The sequence below is a fragment of the Eubalaena glacialis genome, chromosome 12 (assembly GCF_028564815.1).
Source record: "Eubalaena glacialis isolate mEubGla1 chromosome 12, mEubGla1.1.hap2.+ XY, whole genome shotgun sequence".
Taxonomy (NCBI): domain Eukaryota; kingdom Metazoa; phylum Chordata; class Mammalia; order Artiodactyla; family Balaenidae; genus Eubalaena; species Eubalaena glacialis.
The window spans coordinates 58,525,415-58,552,060 of record NC_083727.1 but is presented as its reverse complement, the minus strand read 5'-3'; the positions used below and the strand labels follow the sequence as shown (position 1 = coordinate 58,552,060).

General features: G+C 33.7%; 1 protein-coding gene across 1 annotated transcript in view; it reads right to left on the bottom strand.

Annotated features, from left to right (window-relative positions):
• The window catches only part of ASCC3 (activating signal cointegrator 1 complex subunit 3), a 331,824-nt gene that overhangs the window by 210,174 nt on the left and 95,004 nt on the right, over window positions 1-26,646 (bottom strand). The window contains exons 9-10 of the mRNA XM_061207037.1: window positions 23,486-23,686; window positions 22,910-23,050 (exon numbers count right to left, since the gene is read on the bottom strand). Coding sequence (XP_061063020.1) covers window positions 22,910-23,050; window positions 23,486-23,686 — 342 coding nt within the window. The remainder of the gene's footprint in view (window positions 1-22,909; window positions 23,051-23,485; window positions 23,687-26,646) is intronic.

Genomic DNA, 26,646 nt, shown 5'->3' with positions numbered 1-26,646 from the left:
GCTAGATCAATGATTTTTATCCTGAATGTCCTTAGTTATACATGGCAGAAGTTCAGATCTGTACAACATCCAGAAGTTGAAACAAATTCTTTTGTGCTGATAATATTTTCATTGTGTCTCATTTTCACTTCCTCTTAGTTTTTTATTCCATATTTTATCAAGCGGTTTAAATGTATGTTATTTTCTTTTTAGCTCCTCATACAAAATATAGCACTGGGTGGGAGAGGAAGGTGGGGGAGGGATGGTGATTATTATAAGTAAGCTGTAAAACTGTGCTGTTGTATTTTCCAGAGCAAAATATAATCAACATAGCAATATGGAAATTCAATGCCTAGATATGTAATATAAAAAGACATGGACTGGAAATTAAGCTGGTTTCTAATATGACTATAGATAATAATAAAAAAGGATAGCTTCAAGAATAATTTTGTAATGACAATGTTTGAAATGACAAATTGATGAAAAAGCTATTTCCAATTACTAATTCGAATGTGTTAAAATGTTGGTGCTCTACAGGGTTGTTCGCAACCTTCAACCAATCATGCACGCTTTCTGATTTCTCTAACAGGAAAAGTTTGAAAACACTGTAAACAAACATCCAAGCAAGAATTAAATAAAACATAAAATACCCATACAATGCTGTGTACTACTATGAGGAGAGGGCTCTGCAGGACCCTGGGAATCTAGAAGCAGGGAATTCTCAACTGTACAATTGAGAATTGAATCAAAATTGGTTCAGAACCGGAAAAGGCTGATGTTTGTAAACATTCCGTTAAACTGAGGCCCAGAGACTGTAAGTCTGAATTCTACAAAAGGGGAGTGGCTGAGTGACACTTGGCTTCTTTCTCAACTGTCCCAGGACCCTTTTGTATACTGGAACACTGCATGCCCCATAACAAAAGAAACTGCATGTGCATGCATGTACACTGCCTCAGCTTCTGCTCTCTATACTACCACAACGCTTCCTTAAGCACTATACTGTCATTATCCAGTAGAATTTTCTGTGATGGTAGTAATGTTCTATAACTGCATTATCTAATTTGGTAACCACTGATGACTACTAAGCGGCTGAAATGAGCTTAGTACAAATGAGGAAAAAAACTTTTAATTTTATTAAATTTTAATTTAAATAGTACATGTGGCTAGTTGCTACTGTACTGAACAGCACTGCTCTATGTTCCCAATTTAATTAATGAGGAATACATGGCAGGTGTGTGTTGGGTGGTCCTTTTGCAACAATCAGTAATCTGCTTGTTCAATTAGTTAACATTAAAATTGTCGTACACATATACCTATTGACATGGATGGTTAGCTGTTCATGGTACCTTGTTAAATAATAAAAAAGGCAGAATACAGAGCAGCTTGTTTGTATGGTTTTATTAAATGATAGCTATTGCTTATTAAGAATTTATTATTGCCAAGCACCATTCTAAACACTTCACATGTATAAAATGAATTAACTTCCACATATCACTATGCCATACTACCATTCATTAAATACATGTATATATGTTGGCACAAAAATGAGAAGTAGAAAGTATACACTTACAATAACTTACAATTGGACATGTTGTTTTTGTTTGCCTATTTTAAATTTTTCTACAATGAAAGAATGTGCTTTGAAAAGAGAAGAGAAACAATTAAAACTTAAAAGTATTAAAAATAATTAAATACTTTTAAAAGATCTATAATCCTAGGGTGTTGTAGATATCTTTCCCTACTTTTCAAAATATTTCTAATCTCTTTTAGTCACTTCGGCTTCCATTGCCATTAAAGCAATGTTTTCAGGAGGTTCAAGTTTTGCAAAATAATTAAAAATAAACAGCTACAATCCCCCAATTCACACTTTTATAACATGTTCTCTCTCTATGGTTACCAGGTAAAATTGCATAGTAATAGATGGAAAAAAGTTATCAAAAATCAACCACAATATATAGAATTTATATGGAAAAGAGAAGACCTGGAATAATCAAAACAACTCTGAAAAAGAACAAACTTGGAGGACTTATACTACCTGATTTCAAGACATATTATATAGTTATAGTAATCAAGATAGTGTGGTACAGGCATAAAGATAAACATACAAATCAATGAAACAGAATAGAATTCAGAAATAGTCACATATACGGTCAATTCGTTTTCAGTATTGGTGCCAAGGTAATTCAATGGAAAAAAGATAACCTTTTCAACAAATGATGTCAGAACAACAGATATTCATATTCAAAAAAAAAAAAATGAACCTCAACCCCTACCTCTTACACAAAAATTAACTCAAAATAGATCACAGCCTAAAACTAAGAACTAAAGCTATAAAATTTCTAGAAGAAAACATAAGGAAAAAATCTTACTTCTCTTGGGTTTGGTAAATATTTTTAAAACAGGACACAAAAAGTATGCACTATGAAAGAGAAAGTCAATAATTAGGACTCTATTAAAATTTAAAGTGTTTACTTTTCAAAAGACACTATTACAAACATGAAAAGGCAAGCCTACTAATGGTAAGAGAATACTTGCAAAGCACATATCCAACACAGGACTTGTATTTAGAGTCATACAAAAGTCTTATGACTCAATAGTAAGACAAACCACCCACTTAAAATACTTTAAACAAGGCAAACGACTTGAAAAGATGCATCACCAAAGAAGATATACAGATGCCAAAGAGACACATGAAAAGATGCTCAACCATCATTAGTCATTAGGGAAATGCAAATTAAAATCACAATGAGATGTTACTACACACCCACTAGAATAGATAAAATTAAAGAGTTGAAGTATTAAAGAGGATGTGAAAGAACTGGAATTTTCATACACGGCTGGTGGGAATGTAAAGCATTTCAGCCACTTTGGAAACAGTTTGGTAGTTTCTTAAGAAGTTTAGTATGCATCTACCATATTCCCAGCAACTCTACTCCTAGGTACTTACCCAGAAATGAAAGCCCTATGTCCACAAAAATGATTGCAAAAGAATGTTCATAGCAGTGTTATTTGTAATAGCCAAAAACTGGAACCAAGGCACATATCCATCAAAATTGAATGGATAAGCAATTCATGGCATACCCATGCGACACAATATTACTTAGCAGTACAAAGGAATAAACCATTAATACATGCAACAACATGGATAAATATCAAAATAATTATAGAGTGAAAAAAGCCAGATTTTAAAAAAGCATACACTGTATTATTCTACTTACATAATTTTTTTTTATTGTAAACAAACTTTTATTTTAATGACAGAAAGCATTTCAGTGGTTGCCTGGGGATGAGAGTGGCAGATGGTGAGAGATGGATTACAAAGGGATGTGAGGAAACTTTTAGGGCTGATGAATATGTTCATTATTTTGATTGTGGTGATGGTTTCACTGGTATGCGCATATGTCAAAACTCATTAAATTGTGTTCTTTAAATATTTATGTTTTTTGCACATTAGTTATACCGCAATAAACCTGAAATAAAATATTTAGAGATCAACTAGCACGCCTGCATTAAATATAACATGTAGTAGTATCTAGTGCTTTCCTTAGAATATAATTGATTATTATTTTCCTTTCTAGTAAGAAAAGTCCAAAATGTAGGAATGAATCAATAGCTTTAATTCTCTTACAAAAAAGAAGATCAAATTTAACATAAAAGCCTTCTTTTAACAAGCCTTCTCAAAAGGTTTTCTCCTTAATCAATTCCACAGATTATTGTTCTGCCAAAGGGATAAGTCAAAAGGATACTCTACTTAGTACCAAATAAGTGCCACTCACACTTAACTACACTGTTGCTTGTAAAACTGAGGGGAAGCCATCAATTTTTTCTTTTCTCCTGGACTGAAACAGCCAGGTATAGTTCAAAGTGTCAGTGTAGCATAAATCAAGTATATACCTTGGGGTTACTTCTCATGAAGTACAGTGGGTTAGGAGAAGAATAAAGAACCCAATGAAGATGCAGAAAGAAACTAACAGTTGTTGAAGGACAACTACGTGCAAAGTTCTAATTTCAAAAGACCTTTTTATATGTTATATCAAGTAACAACAGTAAGACACTTAAAATATTTTAGTCTTCTATAACTTGAGGGAAGAAAGCACTATACAATGAAAATGTTTTTAAGGCAAACAGGAAAGACCACAGATATTATTCTTTTAGACTATTGGCTTTTGAGGCGTGGCCCTGCCTTAAACACGATTGACTCCCCAACACAAGTACTATGCCTTACACGCTATAGATAAGGTGCCTAATATTTCTTTAAGATAAAAGAAATATTTACAACATATAAATTAGACAGCAGTGAGAATTAAGGTACCATTCTAAAGTACCAAAGAAAATAATTTTTGTTTATTTTTTAAATATAACAGATCCAAAATTAGCTTGCATTCAGAGGCGCTCTGAATAATGGAGAAAAAAAGTATTATAACTGGGGCTTCCCTGGTGGTGCAGTGGTTAAGAATCCACCTGCCAATGCAGGGGACACGGGTTCGAGCCCTGGTCTGGGAGGATTCCACATGCCGCGGAGCAACTAAGCCCGTGCGCCACAACTACTGAAGCCTGCGCACCGCAATGAAAGAGTAGCCCCCACTCGCCGCAACTAGAGAAAGCCCGCGCACAGCAACGAAGACCCAATGCAGCCATAAATAAATAAATAAATAAATTTGTTAAAAAAAAAAAAAAAAAAGAATTATAACTGGAACACCAGGAAGTAGATAACCCATGGCCCATCCTATGAGTAAGCCTAGGGGAGTGCATCATATATATAACTATCACCCATCAACAGAAAAGACAAAGAACCCTTTCTAGTTCCCTTTCAAGGGAACTAGACCCAATGAATCCCTAGACTTAAAGAAACTGAAGTCTATGCTTATGGTAATGTGATTGATAAATGGGAATGTAAAGGAAACCCCTTAACCGGCAGTTCATGAAGAATCAACTTAAAAACTAGAAAAGAAAATTTTTTTCTCCACTATATCAAATTAGTTTCTGAAATATCCTATTTAGCTCTTTTCCTTCAATATTTAATCTGCTATGAATGAGTAAGTAAATAAATGTTATTTTTAAGTAAAAGTCATCAGAAGTGCACAGTAAACATATTATATCCAGTAAAGGGAATACTCTGCAGCCATCAAATGTCATGCAATACAAACTAATCCTTAATAATATGCAAAAATATTTACTGGAAAAATTTAATAATGAACAATCAACTTTCATTTTTTAATGTTATACATCCTTGCCTCAAAAAAAGATTAAGAGGATATATGCTAAGCTCTGTAATTTTCTGTATTTTTAAAACTTTCCTACAATGAGCAAGTTATCCTTTGGAATAAAAAAAAATGTGGAGTACAGAAATTCTCAAGATAAAATTAACTTTTAATTCACACTGAGTTTTAAAAGTGCCACAAACTCCAGTTAGAAATGTAAAACTACACAACAAAATACACAGAAAATGACCTGTAGGATACAAAATGGTTTAAAATATGTGATCTAACATAAAATTTATCATAATATGAATAGGCGTGCCCTCTAACGTTGTGATGACTTTGATTATCCAAGAACAATAGGCAGTAAATACTTCTATGTAATGAACTTAGCAAAAGTTCAAATCAATGATGAATCCAAGTACAATTAGTATCCTTGAGGAAAATTATTTACGGCTGTAGGGGCACAAAGCTTTGCAAAAATAAGATTTCATATATTTCTAGTTTTGATACATGAAAAATATTTTTTTACAATAATGTGAAAATGAAAACTATACATCTAAGAGAAGCTATTTAGATCAGTCATAGAAATTACAGAAAGCACAGCTCCCTACAAATCCTAAAATTAGCCAGCTCTGGACTTGCATTTTAGGTTTATAGCAACTTTGTAGTTCTGCTGCAGTGTTTATGAGACGAGCCTTTTTGACAACAATTTCCTTGAAGAGTGACCAAAGCACACCCAACAACAGAAAACTTGCTTTCAAATCAAGAACTAAAAAAATTGTCCCGACCTATCAAGCTCTCAGGATATTATAAGACTGTATTTTCTCACTGACATCACACCATATCAAACTAGAAATTTCTGAAGAAAGCATAAGCATTTGGTATCGTTCAAGAAAGTGCAAGAATTCAGATTAACATAGAATGTTTTCATTCATCAGAGCCTTTAAGCAGAGATTTTTTTTTTTTAATTCCAGAGGTAAGTTATAAGAATAAATTCAAAATTTCAAAAAATATCTCAGATACTAATGAGTATATAGAATGCTCTTATGTTTCTGTGGATGCCTTGGGGGAAGAAACTTGAAGATATGCTTGAATTATAAAGTCCCTGCCCTACCCAAGTCAGCTCAGTTTTAGAGGAACTGACTGTTCAAAGAGTAAATTATGCCTGCCAAGACAGTACAGCTTCCCTGGAACTATCATATGTTACTGGCTATATACCAATATCTGAAAAATGCATGCTGTATCATTAAGACTCATGAAGTGTATTTGCCCTAGAGTCTTCAAGAATCAATCTTTTTAAAAAAAATTTTTATTGGATTGTAGTTGATTTACAATGTTGTGTTACTTTCTGCTGTACAGCAAAGTGAATCAGTTATACATACACATATATGCGGTCTTTTCTTAGATTTTTTTCCCATATAGGTCATTACAGAGTATTGAGTAGAGTTCCCCGTGCTATACAGTAGGTCCTTATTAGTTATCTATTTTATATACAGTAGTGTGAATATGTCAATCCCAATCTCCCAATTTATCCCTCCCACCTTTCTCCCCTGGTAACCATAAGATTGTTTTCTACATCTGTAACTCTATTACTGTTTTGTAAATAAGTTCATTTGTACCGCTTTTTTAGATTCCACATATAAGTGATATCATACAATATTTGTCCTTCTCTGACTTAACTTCACTCACTATGACAATCTCTAGGTAAATCCATGTTGCAGCAAATGGCACTATTTCATTCTTTTTTACGGCTGAGTAATATTCCATTGCATATATGTATCACATCTAACTTTCATAAAATAGGAAGCTCACTAACCAAATCTATGTTTTTTTTATAACTGCACACTTTTTATAGAATAAGGTTTACAAAACTTTTCAGGTGCTTTTATGTCATGGCTAACACAATAATGGTATTATTGTAGTACCTAACAATATATATATATATGCCACCACTCTTATATAAAACATTTGATCCCCAATACAGGAAAACAACCAATACAGCACAGCTAAAATCTGTAGTGTCCTACTAAAACTAAGGGCCATGCAAGTCTGTATAGATTCCAGTGAATGCTGTGCCCAACCAAGGTACTCTAGGATTATAATTCCCAAGTCATGGCACCCTCTGCTTTACGAAAGAATGGTTACAAGGGTTGCCTTGCCTGAAATGAGTGAACCGTTAGAATATACTGTGCAGAACTGCATATATTTGTGCATATTTGCTCCCCCAATCCAAACTCCAGGGGACAGGGTCCACTGCTTTCATCATTCACTGGTCTATGATCCAAACATGTCTGAGAACAGTGCCCTTAGGTCATTCCCTCATGCTCATTTCCAATATAAATCTAGGTTTACACATTAAAATTTGCCTCAAGATGGAGAGACTCATTTGTACGACCAATAAAAATATTAATACCCCAGTTTTCCATTTAAATTACATAAAATGAAGCAAAGCAGATTTTTTCAATTATAATTATATGAAATATTTTAAAAACTGAAAATCATCTTTAATAGTAAAATTGATCCACTTTATTGCTCTATAGCTGGGCATTAATTCAGTTATAGAAAATAAAAGTTAAATGCCTATCATAAGTTTGGTTCAAATCTTAGGATGCAACGCAATTATACTATTTCCTGCCTTACACCTAAATCTTATCCTATAGGAGTTCCTTATCCAGGTTTCTGAATTTCTGATACAGGATAAAATGAAGGTCACAAACTAGGAAAGGGGCCCCAGGCCCTTACCAATGCTTCAAAACTAACCAAAGGCAGTGCTACATATTTCTGGCCAAATTTGTTAATGTGAATGCATTTTCCCACAGACACCTAATGCAGGTCCATAACTGTACCTCCAATTCTAAGATTTAAAAAAAAAAAAAAACCCAACTCTGAGAGACAAAGTATTTTTTTAATCTTTCCTGGCAAAACCTGACCTGTACTGATACGTAAATTTACACTTGGTGTGGAAAGTTTTGCAGTAAAACCATGAATGTGTTTGACTACAGTTGCTGCCCAAAACCCCTCTGGAAACATTTTTCCATTATGAAGATCATGTTGCATGGTTTCAGTTTGCATGGTGATTTTCACCGTCCTGCACTATCAAGCAAAGCAAGCAGTGAGAACCCCAGCAAATATATGGCAGTCATCGATACTGAACACTTGAACATGGGGACATATGGCATATTTGTAATTCCCTAAATGAAAAGGAAACACAGATTACCCTTCCACTTTATAGAGACCCATAGATTCCTACATGCCAGACCTATTGTTTTTTTTAAAGGTCCATAAAACCTATCATTGAATCTACTGGAGAGATGTTGTTGACATTTTGTTTCATCAGGTCACTTATCGTTCTCTTTTTAAGAGCCCTTGGGAAATATTTTTGTTTCTTACCTCAAGAATAGCTTTTCCTGGGCAAAGGGTCACTGTGATTTATAAACCAGGTCAGGCATCTCTCCATAATGTTATATGCATTAGTGCATCAGTATTGTTCTGGGCTCCTCCTCTTTTTAACCTGGCCCATATTTTCCTTTGCCTTTCTCAACTACCTTTAGTCTATATTATCTTGCTGTTTTGTGTTTGTTTGTTTAAATATGCCCATGTAAAAGAGATTAAATCTTTTATGGAACTGGAAGGGCAAAGTTAACAAGATTCAGGAAATCCTAACCCCCAAGTACAGAGCATTGAGCACGTTTCACCAGATCTATTAGGAATTACATGTGAAAACCCAAGTGGCATTATATTTCTAACTTATTCCAGAAATGTTACCAGAGTCTTTTTGGACTTGTTTGCCCTTCCAACTCAGTTTTGTTTATAACTCCAGACATCTTTTCATGATCTACATATTTAAAACCAAACTTACTATTCTTATAAGAAGTTATTTTGTCCTACCATGTATTCAGGTTCAAAACTGTCTGCTAGGAAAATGTTATTTTGGTATATTACATCCATTTAACCTCCAACCTGTCAGAACTATGTCCTGTCAGAACTATGTCCAGAATGTTAAATGGACCAAATTCTATTTACATGAGCCAACCAAAAGTTATATGATGACCACTGCATAGATTTTGACCAAACTGTATGACTTATGCAACAAACAGTTCAAGGTTCTGTACATAAGATGTTCAGAATATGCTTAAGTGTAGTATTTTTTTTTTTACATTATTGTTTCTTTTGAAATCCAGAATACCAGTTTAAGTGCAAAACTCTCAAATGTGGGAAAATGTGAAGTTAAGTAAGAGAAAAATGAAAGTAAACAATCTAATAAGCACAAAATTAAAAATATACCCATCAAGCTATTTTTCCTGCTTGTTCTCCTTCTATGTAATAGGAAATACATAAGAAATGAAAGGGCCTTCTTCAGAACACAGACGTGGGAGGGTCTCTAAAGCTTGGATCTGGGCTTTACCAATCAATCATTCTGATCTAAGGTTTTTGATCAAAGACTTTTTAGCAATCTAACATTTTGAAGGTGACATCCTATTCAGTTTGTACCCTAATATACACATAAGTGCCAAGTAACATAAACAAAATAAAGTTGGTGATATTTAAATTTCTTGTAAGTTGAAATTGAAAATTAGAGAAAGAAGTAAAAATTTTAATTAATATCTTAAATTTGACAGAAATTGACCAAGATCTCTGATAAGTAGTTTGTTGCTAAAATATTCAACAGCAAAAAACTGTATTTTCTCACAATAAAAATGGCTATCGGCTGTCCTAAAATACCAGAATCAGAATTAAATCGATATGATGTGGAAGGAGGTTGCATTAAATGCCATAAAAGAGCATGGAAAAATGGACAAATAAAAAAATGCCTTCTACCTAGAGGAGAAAGTTTCATTACTCTAAGAATATCTTGACATTTCTAAAAGAGAAATCTGACATCAATGAAGAAGACACTATGTTAAAAAAGACAACATTTTTTTGAGATCTTATTTTGGCACAGAACAACACTGTCTAGAAAAATATAATCTTTAATCTGTACACTATTTGATATTGCAATTTCTGAGTATTCTCGGGAAGACCTGAAGAGTTAGTTTATCATTAGTTTTAGACCATGATTAAAGTGCAAATATTCAACCATTCAGTAACTGTGCTGAAAATTCACACTCCTTTTATAGTTAATGTATTTGAGTTATTTGTTTTAAGAAAAAAATGCTTTGCAAGCCACTACTAACAACAAATAGAATTTTCTTGAATACATATATCAACACTACAAAATTTTAAAAGCATAATTATCCATAAAATATTTTAAGGAGTTGTAAGCGTTGAAAAGAAAGTTTGGTTTAAAACAAAGTACTTTTAATATATTCAGATTTGGTCAGAACCAAATACATTATATCAAAGACCACAGCAACATAGAACACTTACCTGAGGTTGATTTCTTAAAACTATCAAAAGTAAGACTAACTAGTCCCCCTGGAACATGACTTCACTAAATCCGTGAAAATGTTCCAGGGTAGCATTTCTCAGAGCAAGTTCTAGTAATCATTTTTCTGTGAAAGAAACGATCTACATTCAATTAAGTTTGGAAAATGCTAAGTTAAAGTTAAATAAATTAAGTTCACTGCAAGGCATCTTAGTTTTTCTTATACTCATAGGATTATCAGTCTCTCACACGGATCAGACTACCTATCTGACCATAGAACTCTGTCATTCACTCAGCAGCTCCCCAAAATATTGTACTGCCACACATATACTGGGACAATCTGTTCTTGAGTATAATAAAAGTTAAAATTATTAATTATTTCTGTAATTTTCATTTTTGCTCCCTAAGCAATAATAAATAAAACAAAGAACTAATGAAATCACAAAGTTAATAAGTTCCTAATTTTAGCTTTAACATAAAACCCTCGTACTGAATATTGAAAAAGTGTGCAGCAAAATTTTTCTTCGGCACACACAAAACTTCAGGGTAGCTCTCTCCACAATTAGCGTCTGTCTCCCCACTGAACATCTTCTTGACACCTCATGCCCACAGGCGCAATCCACCAAGAGCTATTTATTCTCTCTCATCTTCTACACAGACCAGTCAGACCCATTTAAAATCAGCTAAGACAAACTAATACTCTGATACTTTCCAAGCTACTAATGAGGCACAACAAATTAGCCCTTTAGAAGCATATAGGATTAAGACACTTATAGAGATACAAGTTCATAATTCAGCAAATAGCTACTTAATGATGGTTTTTCATATACCTCAAATGTGTCCCTTAAAACATCAACCTTGTTACAACTCAGCTCTAGGATTCTTTTGCAAAACATTTTACATTTCCTATCTAAAAGTACTAGGTCGAGTGATAATTTTATAAAGTGATCTAGTTAATTCAGTCAGAAGAGTCAATTTATCTTTATTATAAATCGAACACATATGAATTTTTTAGATGTGAAGTTACTAAAAGGAGTCTCTACTTTTTTCAGTTATGTGTCTACCTGGAAAGGAATACAAAATAAAATATTTTAGGGTTACAGACGTCATTAGGAGGTTTAAGATTCACACATTTAAAGAATTTTTTTTTTTTTTTTTTTTTTTTTTTGTAAGAATAGGACACAAAAGTAATTTATCAGGATTTTCCCCTTAAAATGAGGTCTGGAACTGCTATTAATCAAAGAAGCACTAGTACTTTAAAACTTGCTTTGAGTGGATATTTCTATTCAATTAGCCAAACTTAAAATGACAAATGATGTTTTCAAATATAGTTAAGCCTCTTTTTCACAAGTAAAAAATATAAGCTGAATGCTTTTGCACTTCTGAACTTTATACTACTTTTACATTTCTGTTTATGAAATTTCTTCTTCTCAGAGCTAACTATATGGTTCTCTGCTTTCAACTTTTAATTCAATACAATAGTAATTCTAAATAGTAAAATATTTAGAAGTTCCAGACTTCCAAAACAAAAAAACTTTCTTAGTAATCCCACACATATAGCTTAGTCGTTATTCTGTGATCATTTTAATTGTTTGCTGTCCATTAGCATGAGAACAGTGAATTTTGTAACTTTCACTCAATAAAGCAGAATGAGCTGATGTAAACTCCCCTCTCTAGTTCAAAAACATATAAGAGGAAATATTTAAAACAACACAAACACACATACACTAAGATAGAAAAGCCAAAGACATCAGAGTCTAAGGCTGGGCTACTCTCAAAGTTATTGAGACCAAACTGCTGTAATTTGTAGATTATATCACCATGTATATAGACAACCAAAGATATTTATAGATAAGCTATTAGTATTAATAAGAGCATTTAGCAGGATTGTGGGATAAAATATAAACACACAAAAATTAATAGTGTTCTTAAACTCCAATGATAACCATTACATAAGAGAAATTTTAAAAGACAGCAACAAATAATATAAGATCCCCAGAAACAAATCTTAAAAAAGATATATAAGACCCATGACGAAAATTATAACACATTTTTGAAGGTCAAAAAGGACCTAAAAAGTGGAAAATATACAATGGTCACGGATGGAGAGATGACATGATACAAGTGTCAATTCTCCCCTGAAGTATTCCATAAACTCATTGCAATTCTAATAAAATCTCAACAGGTCCTCTGATGTAATGAAATTAGAGTCTGATTTCAAAATGAAAATGCTCAAGTAAAGGCTGAAGAATAGCTAAGGTTATTCTGAAAAATGAGAATAAAATAAGGAGGTGGAATTTGCTCTACGTTCAAGACTTATTCTGAAATAATAGTAATTAAAACAGCATAGTCCCAAGGCCAGGCCAGACATATACAACAATGTAACAACAAAAAGCTCCATAATACCCATAAGACAACAGTAGAATTTAGAATATCATAAAGATGGCATTTCAAATTTACCAGGAAAGTATAGAGAGAAAATGATTATGAAATAGTTGGCTTTCCTTAGGTAAAAAAATAAAATTAGAACCCTGCCCTCACCAAAATAACAACTAAAATTCAGAGAGATTCAAGACTTAAATGTGAAAAACAAAACTTTAAATCTATTAGAAGAAAAATATAGGAAAAGGATCTCATAAACTTGGGTCATAGTATAGGCATTCCTCGTTTTATTGCACTTCACCTTGTTGTGCTTTGCAGATAGTGTGTTTTTCACAAACTGAAGGTTGTGGCAACCCTTCACTATCAGATGATGGTGAGCATTTTTTAGCAATAAAGTATTTTTAAATTAAGGTATTACATTATTTTTTAAGACACAGTGCTACTGCACACTTAATATACTACTGTATGGTATAAATATAGCTTTCATATGAATTGGGAAACCAAAAAATTCATGTGACTCGCTTTACTGCAATATACGCTTTACTGTGGTCGTCTGGAACCAAACCAGCAATATCTCCAAATCATGCTTAGTATTTCCAAGAAAATATAACAAACAGAAAAGGCACAAACCATAGAGGATGTAGATAAATTTGACCGTATTATAATTTTAAGTCTGTATGGCTGGGCAAAACAGAGTAGACACATTTCATCTTACCCTATTTATTACATCTAAAAAACCTAGACAAAATACATGAAACAGACATCAGAAGGCTCTAAAAATTGGAAATAAGAAGTGAGACTGCATAGGGATCTCAGGATTCAAGGAATAACCTGGCAGTGAGTTCCTTTCTTTCTTTCTTTGACTCCTATATCCCAATCAGGTGCTGAAGAAGCTCAAAACTAGGAAAGTGAAAGGGTACAGAACCCACCCACGAAACAAAATAAAACAAAACACCCAAGATACATGAAGTTTCTCTAAACAAAGGACTGATGGAGGGCAGCCCTGATGAACAGAAACTTTTTTTTTTTTTTTTTTTTTTTATTGGCTGCATTGGGTCTCTGTTGCTGTACACGGGCTTTCTCTAGTTGCGGCGAGTGGGGGCTACTCTTCGTTGTGGTGCACGGGCTTCTCATTGCGGTGGCTTTTCTTGTTATGGTGGAGAACGGGCTCTAGGCACGCGGGCTTCAGTAGTTGCAACATGCAGGCTCAGTAGTTGCGGCACGCGGCCCTAGGGCACACGGGCTTCAGTAGTTGTGGCATGTGGGCTCAGTAGTTGTGGCTTGCGGGCTCTAGAGTGCAGGCTCAGTAGTTGCGGCACATGGGCTTAGGTGCTCCGCGGCATGTGGGATCTTCCCGGACCAGGGCTCGAACCCGTGTCCCCTGCATTGGCAGGCGGATTCTTAACCACTGCACCACCAGGGAAGTCCCGTGAACAGAAACTTTTTGACTACACCAGCCAAACAGCATGAAAAAAAAAATTGTTCCTCCCCAGCCTCATTGTGTAATGAGACTGGCACTGAGGGTTTGGGGACACGTGTGGAAAAAGTCCTGACAACTATCCCAGCCAGACAGTAACAGGTAACAAGATTTAAGTAGGAACCAGAGTCTCATAACACCATACCTAAAATGTACAGGATATGACTGAAAATAACATAAAAACCAGGAAAATCTCAACTCAAATGAGAAAAGACATGCAACAGATTCTAACACTGAGATGACAAAGATGATGGAATTATCTGACAAGACTTCTAAAGCAACTATCATAAAAATCCTTTAAAGAACAGTTTCAAACACACTCAAAACGAATGAAACAAAGTCTCAGCAAAGAAACATAAAGCAAAACCAAAAAAAAAGTTTAGAACTAAAAAATACAAGCTAAATTAAAAACTCACTGGTAGGGCTCAATAGCAAGAATTCAGACAACAGATGAAAGAATCAGTGGACTCAAAGATGGATCATAATTATCCAATCTGAACAACAGAGAAAACATATTGAAGAAAAGAAAAAGAAAACAAGATCTCAGGGTCCTGTGGGACAATAACAAAAGAACTAACATTCCCATCAGTGCAGTCCAACAAAGAAAGGAGAAAGAGTAAAGGGCTGAAGAAATAAAGGATAAAAATTTCCCAAACCTGACAAAAGACATAAATCTATAGACACGAACCAAAGAATCTTGAAAGGTGATCAAGAGAAAGAAAAAACAAATTACCTGTAGGGGAACGGTAATTTGAATGGCAGTGAATATTTCTTTGGAGACCTTGGAGGTCAGAAAAAGTGACACATTTTTCAAGTGGTGGAAGAAAAGAACTTACAACCTACAAATCTATATCCAGCAAAAATACCCTTTAAACTGGAGATGCAATAAAGATATCTTCCGATTTTATACAGAAAGGTAGCAACATTAAATGAAACATATACACAGATATCCAGATAAAACTGTAACCTGAGCATGTGTAATTTCTAACCATTCTTCCTCCCCTTTTTTCCTCCCCTCCACCCTTAAGTATATACACATTTTCAGTGAAATAACCAATAAAATATATGCCAGAGGAAGAATCCCCTTGAGAGAAGAGTAAATTGGGGCAGGAACATAAGCACGTGCATATATGCACACCACACACACCCTCCCAACTAAGGTTGCTGGATGAGCTCTGAGCTGGCAGAATAATACAACAGAAATTCAGGGTTCCCTTTGCTGTTGCCTGGGCCTAACAGATTTGACAAAGCTCCCTTCATCCCCAGCCAAAATGGAAACAAAAACAAAACCTGAAATAACCCATCTCAACTTCCAAAGCTGCACAGATAAACTCCGCCCAGGATAAGCATGAGCAAACAAAATTTTTTAAAAGGATAATGATTTCAGAACTCAGAGCAAATGCCTTGCTTTGATACAGTTACTGCCAGGAGAGGAGAAACCTTTTCTAAAATTTCTGACCAGTATTTTCACTGAGATTTAAAAGAATACTGCATCTATGATACTAGGAAAGAATGTAGAAGGGATAATCTGAGTTGAGGAAAGAGTCTAAGAAAAAGCTCAACTGCTCAATGGAACCACTGAAAAGCAAAATGAATATTTTAAAGTAGCAATTCTTGATAAAGAGTACATTTAGGGGGAGACGTTTGAAATTAACAGTAGATGTAGAATAGTGAAAAATAAGGTTGGAAAAGTAGATTGATGTTTTCACTGATGACAAACTTACTAAATTGTTCAAAGTTGCTTTTCAGTTGAACACCAAAGAGGTATCTGTTGCCTACACAGACTATTTCTTCTGAGAATAAATCTTAGAATTATATAATTCTCTCTTGTAAAAGGAAATTTGATATTAAACCTCAATAAAATCATAACTGCCACTAGACCTGACAATCCCTAGCGAACCACAAAACAGATCACATCCCGCATTATACTTAATTTATACAAGATTCTTAACAAGCTAGGTAGTTGTACTTAATTCAGTAAGCAGTAAAGAGCCAATGAAAATTTATGAGCAAGGAAATAATATGATCAGAAGAGCATGACAGAGAATTTGCAAATGAGATTAATTTGGCTTCCCATACTAAAAAAAAAAAAAAAAAAAAGATAAACAAACAACACTGAAAACATATTTAAAAATGACAGGGAATGACACCTTCCAGTAACAGCCCTGCAGAGAACACGTTTTATCTACTAGTTTTTAGAACATTTTTGTAAAATGATTTTGTATGTGTAGGATATGACGTAGCAGTTTACAAATTACATACTAACTAATAATACATCAGAAGTACCTCTGTAGTAAAATATGAAAAAGCAAAAAAAAAAAAAAAAAAGACAGGGAAAATTTAAGATTATATTTAATTGTGTTAATTATTAGGAAACTTACTTACCAAAGGAAATATACAATGGGAATCATTAAAAAGCTATTAAAAATTATAAAAGTGGAAAAAGTAGGGAAAGCAGGAAATTAAAAATTCAAAAATAAAAGTTGAGTATGTCTGTACTCCCACATGCCCTGCAATATCCCTGCTTTGCTCTCTCTACAGCCCAATCTCAAAGGCAGTGATAGCAGCACAGTCTATTAATCTGCGAGCATGTGAGACTAGGTAGAAGGATAGTGTGAAGAGGTTGATAACTATATAGTTTCAGGTCTACAGAAATGACCATCATGGACAGTAGGGGTACATGGGAGGAGAATAAAGAGCAAGCACAAAGTACGAGGTTCCACTTATGAACCATTACAGAAGCCAAGCACATGGTCCCCGCCCAGACCTAGGGAAGTACAGAGACGAGCAAACGAGAGACAAGGAGATGCTCATCAACCTTCTGAAAATACAATATATAAATCCAGATAGATTTTAATGAGTTTTGCTTCCTGTAGGTGTGAAATGGAGACACTACTCAATAAGGTTTTTGTAATGACTTATTGAGGATGTATATATGCACTTAGCATAGTGACTGGCCCATAATTTGAATTCAAATGTTACCTGTCTTTTCTTTCCATAAATACTCTTTCACTAGCATCAGTTCATTAACACAACTGAATATGTTATAAGAGCAATCAAAATTTTATTTGAGATTGCCCAGATTTCTAAGACCACACCAGATCCAAAAGCATGTTCTTTGTGGACAAGGTATTATTTCATGAATATAAATGAATGGTGCTGTTGGACTCAGGCAAGAGGAAATAAAGTACTTACAGAGTTCAAACTGAGTTTAGTAGAATGGGTAAGACTTAGAGAAATGTCAATGAATAAAGGAAGACATCATGAAAAAGATGATCAAGTTGAAAGGTGATCAAGAGAAAGAAAAAACAAATTAACCTGTAGGGGAACAGTAATTTGAATGGCAGTGAATATTTCTTTGGAGACCTTGGAGGTCAGAAAAAGTGACACATAGTAAGTAAGTAAACTTACTAATTAGCAAAGTTCATTGGCGAAAATGTTGAGTCATGTTATTTTAGAAAAAGCATAAATGGCCTGGCTGAAGTTTATATTGGAAAGCAGCTGGGAACATTAGGCTAAAAATCAGGCTGGATGTAGATTATGAAGAGAATCCAATGTCATATATAAGGAGCTTTCCCCTATAATAGTAGTTCTCAAAACGTTTTGCCTTTGGGACTCCTTTGCACTCTTAAAAATTACTGAGGCCCCAAACAGCTTTTCTTTTTCTGGGTTATATCTATCAATACTTCTTACATGAGAAATTGAAACTAAGAAATTTTTACAACACAAAAATACAAAGTACTCGTTCCATTAGTTGTCAGTGATGATGACATCACACATTATGTAGCCTCTGGAAAACTCAACTCTATTCTTGTGAGAAAATGAGAGTAAAAGAAAATAACACCATAATATTATCACAAAAACTGGTTTTAACTTCGCTGATCCCCTGAAGAGTCTTAGCAAACTCTGGGTGTCCCCATATCAATTTTGAGAGTTGCCTCTCTATAGCAATGCAAAAGACCAAATCAATGCAGGGGTTTTTTGTTTTTGTTTTTTTTAAATTTTTTAACATCTTTATTAGAGTAAAATTGCTTTACAATGGTGTGTCAGTTTCTGCTTTATAACAAAGTGAATCAGTTATACATATACATATGTCCCCATATCTCTTCTCTCTTGCAGCTCCCTCCCTCCCACCCTCCCTATCCCTCCCCTCTAGGTGGTCACAAAGCACCGAGCTGATCTCCCTGTGCTATGCGGCTGCTTCCCACTAGCTATCTATTTTACGTTTGGTAGTGTATATATGTCCATGCCACCCTCTCACTTTGTCCCAGCTTACCCTTCCCCCTCCCCGTATCCTCAAGTCCATTCTCTAGTAGGTCAGTGCAGGGGGTTTTTGGTCTGTTCTGTTTTTTCATTTTCTTAACCAGTCCGTTAATGGTATGCAGAAAGACTAAAACAGAAAGATACAGAAGAAGAACCCTGGATACGGCATAGCAGTGAGGTAAGATTACCAAAGCCAAACTTAACATTTACAGAAAATTTCATAAGTCTGGACTTGCAAGTAATAAAAGAGGAACAAACTGACTTAATTTCTTCCCTTAATTTCATTGTACCCACCAGGATACAAAACTCATTTCTTTAGGTAGGCTATATCATAGGTATGGTCTCAGATGCTCTAGAATGGTTCCAGTTTCAGGAAATTTTATTTTTAATAAAGACAGTTGGTTATGTGTCAGATTTTCATCTAATTTGTATGACTTCATAAGACATTATGAAAGTAAAAATCACACACTAAAAAAATATCTATCAGTCTATGTGTCTTGATGTGGTTTTAAGATAATGATCTCTGCAATTATATGTTCAGCTAGCCCTGAAAGCTATCATACATAACACTATTTCTATAAATGTGTCCATAAATATAGAAACTGTACGTAACATTGTACTGTTACACAAATCTGTAAAAATCCTTTCTCTTTATTGTATAAACTTAATATTTTAAACATGATTCAGTTCATTGTGCTAAGTATACAAATTATATAAAAAGAATAAAAATTTATTAGCTAAAGTGACTATATATAAATATAATTGTTATTCTTGTTTTTAGGTGATAATTCTCTAGATTTTTTAACAAAATCAAATTTAAAATGTTTCAAGGAAAAGTCTGGATGAATAGAATCTAGAGTTGCTAAAACTTTTTATTTTCAACCCAAAATTACTAGATATGCAACAGGGTGATGTGACTCATTCACAGAAAAAAAAGGCAGTCAATAAAACCTGACTCGTAATGGGCCACATGCGGTGTTCAGCAATGACTTTAAAGAGGCTACTATAAATATAGTAAAAGAATTTTTTTTAATTGAAAGAAACTGTCATTAATAACCAGAGCTACATCCTTGATCATTGCTCTTATCTACTAACCTTTACTGAAATAGATACTGGTCTTCACTCTAGTAGTATTAATTAAAAATCAGGTATAATATTTAAAATATTTAACAACCAGTATGAATGGACAACTGTCCACCAGAAAGGCGGGGTGGTAAGGATGCCAGGCTGACAGGCAAAGGTATTCTTTCATTCCCACCCCAGACCAGCACTGAGGCCTGGGGAAGTCAGCATTGGTACAGGAAAGGAGGAAATAGGGTGATTAACTGCAAGAAAATCAACTAATAGGAACAGCTGCCCTAGGGCTAAAACTACATCCTAGAGGCCTCCTGCTGGTCCAGGTACTAACCCTTTAATTGCTGGATTATGAGTTGTTAGGAGCTGCACTTGGAGGGCTCTTAGCAGTATCCATTTCCCAAAGAGCTAAAAAATATTTCAATATTTTAACAACTGGTACTGTCATATACCCTGAGAGCAGTTGAATATCAGTCCTTCACAAACTAAAAGAATAGTAACAAATACTGTCACCACTGATATGACAAAATTCTATTTTACAATTTAGAGATGAGTTTAAAATTTTTTTTAATTTTGGCATTCCAAAAGCTAAAGCTATTAATACAAAAACAAATACTTCAGTGAACTAAAGCCTTCACTATCTCTACATTTTGGGAAATTTTCCAAACTTCTAAAAGTACTCTTAACTAGAGCCTTCATTATTAATCACTAAGTCCTAAAATGGTGGCATTTTGGAATTTCTTTAAAAAATTAAGTTAACACACCTTTACTTTCCCAACTTTTGATCTCTAAATAAGGTAATTTTGTTATCTTCAGTAACTTTACAAATTAATTATTTCATTTATTTGCTATACATATTATATTGAACTGACTTGAAAACTAAACATCTATAGATATGCATTTTTTCCCTCACATGACAAACCCTCATTTTACTGATTTTCTTTCAAATACTACCAAGCTCCTTCAGTATCTTGGTGGTTTAAACCACCACCATCACCACCTAAAACAACAAACTGCAGATATAAAAGATGGGCAAAAGTGACATATTTTAGTAGAAATTTATCACAAACTTTGAAATTTGAAGACTTGGAATCCAATCCTATCTACATGATTTATTGGAAATGGGAGCCCAGGCAAGACCTGTTACCTCAATAAGCCTTACTCTCCTCAACAGAACTGCATTGTTATGTCTGTAGGGCAACTAGCATAGTGACAAGAGCATCATGCTAGCTGGTGTCCCATAAATTTTAGTTTCCTTTCCCTAGCCTTTACCAAAAAATTAGGTAATTGGGTGATAGGTTATGAAACAACTATATAGAAGAAAAATAATTATGCTGAATAAAACAATGATACCTAAACTAGAGTAAAATAAAAAATAAAAATTATGCTTATTTTTTAGATTATAACATTAACACATTCTTAAGTGGGGAAAAAGTCTTCCATAATCCTACCACCAGACATAACTACTATAATTATTCCTCCCGATAGTATTTTGGTTATTGCATAGACTACATAACTGTATTAACATAAAGAGTTGTTCCTGTATTTTTTTCTAAACTTTACTTTCTAAGGCCATTAAAAATTCTCAGAAAACATCACTTTAAGGAATATTTTATTTTATCAAGTGAAATATCATATTGTTTACTAGTCTTCTATTCATAGATATTTAATTTCTTCTTACTCTTTCTGTTATATATTTTTTTAAAATACTACAATGAACATGCCTGTATATAAATATTAAGATTTGATTTTTTCAAGAGTATCTAGGAAAAAAAAAAAGAGTGTCTATGAAAGGCAAACTTAAGAATACCTGGTAAAACTGACTGAAATGTTTATTATAATGCACTCTATCCTTATCAAGTCCAAAATACATTTAACTGGAACCTGATTTTTTTTCTTTGCTATGTGGTTCAGTATACCTGGCATACCCATTGTCATGGGTTGAATAGTGGCATCCCAAAACATATGTCTACCCAGAAATTGTGACTGTAACCTTATTTGGAAAAAGGATCTTTACAGACATAATTAAGGTAAGGACCTTCAGATAAGATCACATATATTAGGGTGGATCCTAAATCTAAAAATAGTGTTCTTAGGAAAAGTAGGGGAAAGGACAATGCAGGGAAAAAGTCCATGTGAGGACTGAGGCAGAGACTGGGGTGATGTGTGTACAGGCCACAGAATGCCACAGACTGCCAGCAGCCACCAAAAACTAGGAGAGAGACGCGAAAAGGATACTCTATCAGAGCCTCCAGAAGCAACTAAATCCTACCGCCACCCTGATTTCAGACTTCTGACCTCCAGAACTGTGAGAGAATTAAGTGTCTGTTATTTTAAACCACAAAGCTTGTGATAATTTGTTATGGCAGCCCTAGGAAATGAAGATACCCTCAAATCACATTTTAAATCAATGTCTATTCACTGTTTCAAAAGCTACATCATCTATTTCCCATTAAACTCCCCTGAATTGTCCCATTACTATTTGGTTATACATTATTTTATTTTTTACAAGCACTATGAACATCACCTACTTACATGTTGCATCCATTAATGATAATCTAGTTGTAGTTCTAATGTAGTTTTTGTCTACTCAGTCATAATATAAGATCCTTGAAGGCAGGAACGGTATCTTAAATGCCCTGCTTGTCATACATTTCACCTAATATAGTGCTATATACAGTGCAAGATTTAGTAGCTTCCTATTTGCTAAAATACAGAATGACTAAAAACTTTTTTATGTACGTTAAACCATCCTTATGGAATACTTTAGAATGCTAGTGGGATCCTTTAAAGATCTATAACATATAAAATATAAAGATACATTTTCCTGCTCTTAAAACTGAAGTCTGGTCTTATGAAAATCCTCATTGCCTATTGTTTTGAAAGATCAACATTTACTGTCAATGACTGAAAATCTACACCAGGAATCTAACAACATTCAAGATACGGCAAGAATCACGGAAGTTAGAAGGGCTATAATAGAACAAAGCACCAGCAGAAACCTCTTCTGTAGAGGATAGGCTGTGGTTACAAATAAAGAAGTTCACCATGTTACATTCGTATTATGTTTTATAGTTACTTAAGGTATAGTTGTTTAACAATTGCTTGGAAAAAAAAAAAAAGAATGGTATTAAACAACAACAACAAAAATCTAAGTATACAACATACCTGAGTTCGTAAAATTTCATTTTTTGACAACTGCATATCACCAGTCAATTCTTTCACAATGATGCCCAGTGGCTCTAGACGTCTGCTGAAGTAATTTGTCATTTCAGCTGCCAACGCTTTCATTGGAGCAACATATACAATCTGCGCCAAAGAAACACTAGCTTGATGAATGAGCAAAAACTACAACGTCAATACACGTCACTATTTATTGTGAAATATGATTCTAGCCACTTAGGGTGAAAAATCTTAATAGTGATATATGAAAAGTACTTATCTTTATTGCATAAGCGTGCAGCTGTTTACAGGACAATGGAATTTGTTTATATAGCCTTATCACTTTGAAAACTGGTGCTTCAAAGCTAAGTGCATTTTCATAGCTTTCACAGGGGTAGTGGGATTTTCATAACACAAATAGGGATTGCCTAAAAGTAATGAAGTAAATCATGCAGCATTCTTTACATGACTTCATGTATAATATCCTTAAAAACTTCCAGATTTCATGTAACATGTACAACTGCAAAATGATTTTAAATTTTACAATTTAAAAAGCTGTTGTCGGACTTGTTAATTTCCTACCTTAAATTCATTCTTTCTGATAACACCTTGTTGAAAATGCTGGCGAATTTCATGCAAAACTGTAAGCATTGCAATGTTGGTCTTTCCAGCTCCAGTAGGGGCACAAATCAGCATGTTCTCATTGGTGCTGTAGGCAGTCTCAAACACAATTGACTGGATTCTATTAAGTCTTCTCATTCCTTTAAAAGCCAGCTGTCCAATCTAAAAATGACATGACCCACTATAAATGATAATAATGTGAAGGTCTCATACAAAACATTAAATGCAAATCTTTTGTGATAAAAAAACAAACGACTAACTTGTTTAGTCTCTCAATGTGTCCTGTATTTAAACTAAGTGTGTACAGTTGACAACTCACAACTATTGTACAATTCTAATGCACTTGGGAATTGTAACCCACTAAATTTGAAAAATATGATGAGACTATACCTGTATCTTTGTACACAATCCTAAGTACAAAACAATGATAATAATGTAATGAAACAAAATTAAACAGGTATCTTTTGATTTCATATGATGATAGCCTAGTTTATTTAGATTGAGGATGACTAATGAAAGTGCAAACAAGAAAATTCCTGGGGATATACATCAATAAGAAATTCTGTTTCAATATGTTATGGATTTTTAAAGATACTTTTTTGAAAAGGCAGCCTTAATAGTAGGAATAACAGCTGCAGATTATGTTTGTTCAGAACTTACACTGTGACACATGCAATTGTAAGCACTTTCATATATTTATTTATTTAATCCTCAAAACAATTCTATAGTATAGGTACCTTTAATATGTCCTTTTAATAGAGAAGAAATTAAAGACACAGAGTGGTTAATTAATTTTTCCTAAAATCTTCTATACGAAAAGTCTTTAGAGATGGAAACTACAATGTCTGAGAGTAAACAAAACACTGGATGGAATTAATGGCAGGAAACTGGAATAGCTATATTAATGCCAGAAAAAAATTGATTTAAAAGCCAAGAATATTACCAGGAATAGAGACCCAGTCATTTCATGAAGAGGATGATTAATCATTAGGGCATAACAATCCTAAATGTTTATATACCCAATAACAGATCTTCAAAACACATGAAGGAAAAACTGATAGACATGCAAAGGGAAATAGGCAAATCTGCAATTTCAGTCAGAGATTTCAACATCCCTCTCCAAGAACTGATAAGTCAAGTAGGCATGAAAATCAGCAAGGCTACAATAGATTTGAACAGCACTATCAACCAATTTGACCTGACTGACATTTATTCATCTAACGATAATTCTCCTCAATTGTTCATGGAACATTTAACAAGATATATATATATACCATATTCTGGGCCATAAAACAAGTCTCAATAAATTGAAAAGGAAGCAATTCATACAAAATATATTCCCTGATCACAATGGAATTAAATTAGAAATCCTTACTAGAAATATCCTTAGAAAATATACAAATATTTGGAACTAAATAACATTCTTCCTAAATAACGCATGGATGAAAGAAGAACTCAAAAGGGAAGCTAACTATTCTTAACTGAAGAAAATGAAAACTCAACATATGAGAATTTGTGGATGTTGCTAAAGCACTATTCAAGGAAAAATATATAGCACTAGCCACCTATATGAAAAAAGAGGAAAGGTTTGAAATGAATGACTTCATCTTTCAAAATAAGATAGTAGAAAAAGGAAAAATTAAAACCGAAGTAAAACAGAATAAAAGAAATAATAAAGATCAAAGTAGATATCAATGAAATGAAAACAGAAAAGCTTATTCTTTGAGATCAATAAAATTGATTAATCTCTAGCCAGACTGATCAGAAAAAAAAGAGAGAAGACAGGGAATTCCCTAGCAGTCCAGTGGGTAGGACTCTACACTCTCACTGCTGAGGTCCTGGGTTCAATCCCTGGTTGGGGAACTAAGATCCCACAAGCTACGTGGAGTGGCCAAAAAAAAAAAAAAAAACAAACAAAAGAGAGAGAAGACACAAATTACTAATGTCAAGAATGAGAAGGATGGCATCACTACAGATGCTGTGGATATTAAAATAATATAAGGGAATATTATAAACGACTTTATGCCAATAAATTTGACCATTTAGATCAAATGGACAACTTTCTTAAAAGACACAAATTACCAAAGCTCATTCATGAAGAAATATACAACTTAAATAACTCTGTATCTGTTACAGAAATTAAGGCTGAAGTTAAAATCCTTCCCACAAAGAAAACTCTAGGCCCAAACAGTTCCACTGGTAAATTCTACCCAACATTTAATGAGGAAATAATACCAATTTTTCATGGAGTTTTAGACTGTTCAGAAAAACTGCAGAGGAGAGGATACTTTCCAAATCATTCTATGAGGCAAGCTTTCCCCTAATACCAAAACCAGACAAAATAAAATTGCAGACCAATATCCTTTATGAACATAGAAAAAAATTATAAACAAAACTTTAGTATATCAAATTCTACAACATAATACTATATCATTACCAAGTGGGGATTATCAAAGGAATGCAGGGTTAGTTTAACATTCAAACTCAATGTAATTCACCATAATAATACACTATAATGGAAAAACCATATGATCATCTCAATAGATATAGAAAAATAATTTGACAAAATCCTACATCCATTCCCAACCAAAAAGAAAAAAAATGTCTCAGCAAACTAGAAATAGAAGGGAATTCCTCAAACTGTCAAAGGATATCTACAAAAACCCTACAGCTCATACTATACTTAATGGTGAAAGACTAAATGCTTTCCCCTAAAATCAAGAACAAGATATTACACTCACCACTTAATGCCATACTATATGTTATACTCACCACTTATCATAGTACTATAGGTTCCAGTCAGTGCAATCCAGGAAAAAAAATTATTTTTAATTTAAAAATAAAGGCATTCATATAGGAAAGGAAGAAGAAAAACTGTCTTTGTTTAGAGATGACATGATTTCCTAGGCAAAAATCTGATGGAATCTACAAAAAATCTCCTAACACTAATAAGTGACTTTAAGAAGGTTGGAGGATACATGACCAGCATTTTTAAAAAATTATATTTCTGTATACTATCAATGAAAAATCTGAAAGTAAAAAATTTTTAAAAATCAATTACAATAGCATTGAAATTATAAAAATTTTAAGAGATAGGAAACACTTATGTACTAAAACCTATG